Below are 4,426 nucleotides of genomic sequence, written 5' to 3'. Positions count from 1 at the left end.
CGGCATGCTCTGCGGATGTCCTGGGAGGATTCACTTTGTCTGCGGATAGAAGGGACGCTGGTGGCTTCGGTGGCGGATGGAGGGGGGTGGTTGTTGGTCATCCACATGCCACCCAAGATGTTATTCACTGCTAACAATTACCATTATCTGTCCCCACTTTTGGCTAATCAGACAGAATATGTAATGATGACGCCTGTTTCCTGCTGTCTTTGGGAGGTAACGGGTTATTCTCTCATGGGGGTGGCGGGAGGGGGGGTTACACCTACTCCCATTAGGGCTTTAGCACTTGACTAATTCAGGTACTTAGCATCCTATAGACAGGGACGGTTTGAAAGCAGGCAGTGTTTGCAGTGGGGAGGACTGTTTATATAAACAGGACACCTCTGTAAACGACACTAATATTTGGGGTTAGGTGGCGATGGAAAGGAAGGTCCTCTCGAGCCGAGAGATTCCCCACTAACTGGACGCAATCCTTTCCTGGCAGCTTTTAAGGAAGGGGGCTCGGTTTGGGGTGATATTTTTTGGGGGGTGTGTGCACAACTTACCATGGCCACATCTGGGAGGATCAGTTTTACAGTGAGGAGCATTTTGGATTTACCAGAGCAGGATGCTAATAGCATAAAGCAAGCCTCTGACCATCGCCACTCAGCGGAGAACTACACCGGCTCGCCGTATCGAGGGTGGATAGAAACAGACAGAAATCACTATCCCTGTGAGTATAAAATGGACAGGAATTCACCACCTCCGCACAATTATCTTTTATTTGTTTCCCCCCATTCCTTTGACGAAGATGCGAAGCAGCGAATTGACAGTGTACATAGCCTACAGGATCGAGGGAGTCCAGGCTGGGAATTTTATAAAATATTACTGAATTGCAACAACGAATAAGCAGAAATGTCCCGGGCACGATCTTAAGACAGAAAAAGATGGGTTGGGTGTTGTTGTGGGTTATTTTGGGAGGCTTTTTGGGGGTTTTTGGTAGATCAGTGCATATTCCCAGCTATGGCAGAAACCAAAATCTCAGGCTGCGTCCACCTTTCTCTGTGCGCTTATCGTTTAAGCCTACTGCCCGGATTAGTTTTTTACCCCCGTTCCACTGTTGCAAGAAAACCTGTCTTTTTGTGCTGAAGGGTTTGGGGCCACCCCACGCTCCGCAGAGGAAAGCTGAGCACCCCCGTGCCTCGCCTCCCCGAGCTGCCGCCTAGACCCACGCACCTGCCAGCGCGGCGGCCGGGCTCCAGCTCGCAAACCCAGCTGTGCAGCATATGGGTCGCACCTCGCACACATGAATTGTGCCACAGATATACGGTGTTTACTGTATGCCTGTGTATACAGGGTCCGCATCGTCCTTTGAATGGGTGCGGGAACACCCCCGGGATAGGTTAAATATTAAGGTAATCGAGCGGCGAGAGAAAAGCAGTTATGAAAGGACCGGGGAGTCCCATATTCCGTTTCAGTACCCAGGGAACACAGGGCTGCAGCCCGCAATCCCCGGGCTGTGCGTGGCGAAGCGGCCGTGCCCCTGCTGGGATTGCCGGCGGGGAAAAGCGGGTTTCAGCCCGGACGACAGCCCGCTCCGTGCCGTGGGCACGGTTTCATGTGTTCGTGGGGTTAGCTCACATTTCTCCTTGACCGTTGGGATTAATCCGGCCCGGTAGACAGACGGGGCTCTCCCTGCGAGAGGCGTTTCAGCTCTCGGCGGCCTCCTCGATGCCTGCCGCGCTCCCCGGCCCCGGCTGCTCCCTGTCTCTAACCCACTCGCTGTCCCCAGCTTCCGACGAGAGCGGCCCGGAGATGAGCTTGCCCGACTCCACCCAAAGGTCGCTCCCCGCCCGCGGCTCGGAGGCCGAGGAGAAGAAGAAGAAGCGGCGGGTGCTCTTCTCCAAGGCGCAGACGCTGGAGCTGGAGCGGCGGTTCCGGCAGCAGCGGTACCTCTCGGCGCCGGAGCGGGAGCAGCTGGCCCGGCTGCTCAGCCTCACCCCCACACAGGTGAAGATCTGGTTCCAGAACCACCGCTACAAGATGAAGCGGGCGCGAAGCGAGGGTCCCGGCAGCCCGCAGCCGCGCCCGCCCGCGCTGCTGCGCCGGGTGGTGGTGCCGGTGCTGGTGCGGGACGGGGAGCCCTGCCGCGGCTGCCCCGCCAGCCCGCCGGCTCCCGCGGCGCGCCCAAGCTGGGCTGCGCCCTGGCGGGATGCAGCGCCCAGGCCGCCCTCGCACTGCAGGGCTACCGAGCCTGCCCGCCCGCCGCCGCCCTCGGCGTCTTCCCCGCGTACCAGCACTTAGCGCACCCGGCCGTGGTCTCCTGGGGATGGTGACAGCGGCGCTCAGCCCTCTGGGGCCGGACTCATCCCACGGGCGCGGGGCCGCCCGCCCCAGCCCCGGGCGGTAGCGCGGCGAAGGCGCCGCGGAAGGCGCCGGGCACGGCGCGGCCGCGCTCGGGCGGGCCGGGCTGCGGAGCGCGGCTCCGGGGCGGCAGCAGGCCGGGACGAAGCTGGCCGGGGCCACGCTGCCTTACACCGGCCTCACCCGAGGGCGAGGATGCCGCGTGAGGCGCGAATTTTGTAAAACCTCCGCTCCTCCTCCTCCTGTTCGAGAGATTCCTTTTTAAAAATTAATGAACATCCTAGTGACCTAGTGTGTTTTAAAGTAGCTGACTCTTCCAGTGACTAATAAAATGATTTTTGGCAAATAAAATTTTCCCGGTGGAGAAGTGTAGTTTTGACGATTGGGAACTGTTTCGTAGGATTGCCTCCTGTGCTATAAAATCTTAAATACTTGTCTCAATATCTCCAGTCAAATTTGACTTTCGACTTCTTTTATTTTATCCATATGAGCCCGTAAACGGCAAATAAATTTTGCTGCAAGCATCTCACTGTAAATGCGGCCGTAATTCCTACGGGAAGCGTGAGCCCAGAGTCTCCCGCTCTGGCGACTCCCGCTCCCACGACTTTGCGTTTTAAGCGGCGATGTCTTCCATAGAGGCACTAAGGCAGGATCCAGAACTAAGCCGATCTTTCCTTTAGCCTGAAACCGTTGCAAATTTCGACTGGGGAAGGATAGTCAAAAAAATTATGTTTTGAAACTATTTGATAAACTAATGTTTTTATTGGTTTGGGGTGAAAATAATAATAATATATGTTATCTGCCAACCGCCAATGGGGAAACACCCTATAAAACTCCCTACAAAGCTAAATCCAGATCCCTGAAATATGGACTAGACCGGCTGCTTCCACCCCTCCGACGGCACCTGCAGACCACGAACGCTGAGGGAATATTTGGGGCAAAGACCCCACGGGGACTGATGCAGACAGCGTGGCCGCCGAGGAAAAGGTGTCGACGGAAAGGGACCCGCAGAAGATATTTAAGTGGGGATTTTATTATGTATATTCTTTTATTTATTCCCTGGAAGGGGATAATTTTGGACGCGGTATGCCCCTGGGATGTGGTGTGCTGCCTACACATCCCGGGGAGCGCACGGAGAGCGAGGCTGGGAGGTGCTGCCGTCGCGGATGAGGAGGCGACTAAAAGCACGCACCAGTTTCCGTGGGTGATTTCGGCCGCCTCCCGAGCCGGAATGGCCCCGCTCTCCTCCCAGCTCTGCCTTACCCCGGGGCTTCGCACCCTCCACCTGGGCGGCTCGGTGTCGCCTCTGTCCTCGGTGCGGGAGGATCAGACCCAGCTGCAGTGAGGACAGGCAGGGAGAGCGAAGGGCCGCCACTCCTCCCACCTACATCTCCTTCCCTGCTTGGGCAGGAGGCCGTGTGCCAAGACGGAGGCAGAGCGGATCAGCCCTCCGGGCTGTGCGGGAAGGACCTGGGGAAACATAGCTTCTGTGTCACCTGGGATTGGTTTTATTGTTTGGCTGCTTGGTTGTTGGGTTTTGATTTTTTGTTGTTGTTGTTGTCCTTCCCCCGCCCCTTTCCCTTTATTTTTCCTCCTGCCATCCGAAATCTTTTTTTTTCGTCTCAGCTGCTGGCCACCTTGTCTCCCATATGGATGGGGTTATCTTAGAAGAATCTCCCAGAGAATCGCTCCTTAAACCTCCTTTTGTCTTGGAGGTTGAAAAGAGCATTGTTGTGCATGAAAAGGACCTAGACAAAATCCGCACTGTTTCGATTCAGGACTGTTTAATCAGTCCCTAGTGACAATTTTATGGGTTTTAGGCGGTACAATAGCATCTTTTAAAACCTTGTGGCCTTCATGAAAACAAAGGGCTTGAATTTTATGGGCTTACAACTCCAATTAGAACAGTGCCAATGTGTATGGGAGATTATCAAATTTGTATCATAAAACCCCTCTAATAATAAATGATTACTGGAAGCTGGGGAGGGGCGGGGGGTAAAAGGACCCAGACTTCAAGCAATGGACTTCGTCGCATGTAGTTTTAAAAGTACAGATGCTGCCCTCCATTTTAACCCTTTGCGAG

At 55.3% G+C, this 4,426-nt stretch overlaps 1 protein-coding gene across 1 annotated transcript; it reads left to right on the top strand.

Moving 5' to 3' along the window:
* Nucleotides 1-458: 458 nt before the first annotated feature.
* NKX2-8 (NK2 homeobox 8) lies at nt 459-2,315 on the top strand. The gene is made up of 3 exons (XM_030950226.1): nt 459-712; nt 1,772-2,151; nt 2,205-2,315. Exons 1-3 carry the CDS (start codon nt 547-549, stop codon nt 2,313-2,315), a joined length of 657 nt encoding a protein of 218 aa, XP_030806086.1. The 5' UTR covers nt 459-546.
* The last annotated feature ends 2,111 nt before the right edge of the window (nt 2,316-4,426 follow it).

Source organism: Camarhynchus parvulus, chromosome 5 (genome assembly GCF_901933205.1).
Source record: "Camarhynchus parvulus chromosome 5, STF_HiC, whole genome shotgun sequence".
NCBI classification, from domain to species: Eukaryota; Metazoa; Chordata; class Aves; order Passeriformes; family Thraupidae; genus Camarhynchus; species Camarhynchus parvulus.
Note: the sequence above shows the minus strand (reverse complement) of the source record. Positions and strands in the feature narration are given on the sequence as shown.

What these genes read in the sequence shown, in the direction of transcription:
- NKX2-8 (XM_030950226.1), top strand. Translation starts at nt 547, where the DNA reads ATGGCCACATCTGGGAGGATCAGTTTTACAGTGAGGAGCATTTTGGAT. An exon ending in AGACAGAAATCACTATCCCT is followed by an intron (nt 713 to 1,771) that starts GTGAGTATAAAA and finishes CGCTGTCCCCAG; the next exon opens with CTTCCGACGAGAGCGGCCCG. An exon ending in GCTGCCCCGCCAGCCCGCCG is followed by an intron (nt 2,152 to 2,204) that starts GCTCCCGCGGCG and finishes TGCAGCGCCCAG; the next exon opens with GCCGCCCTCGCACTGCAGGG.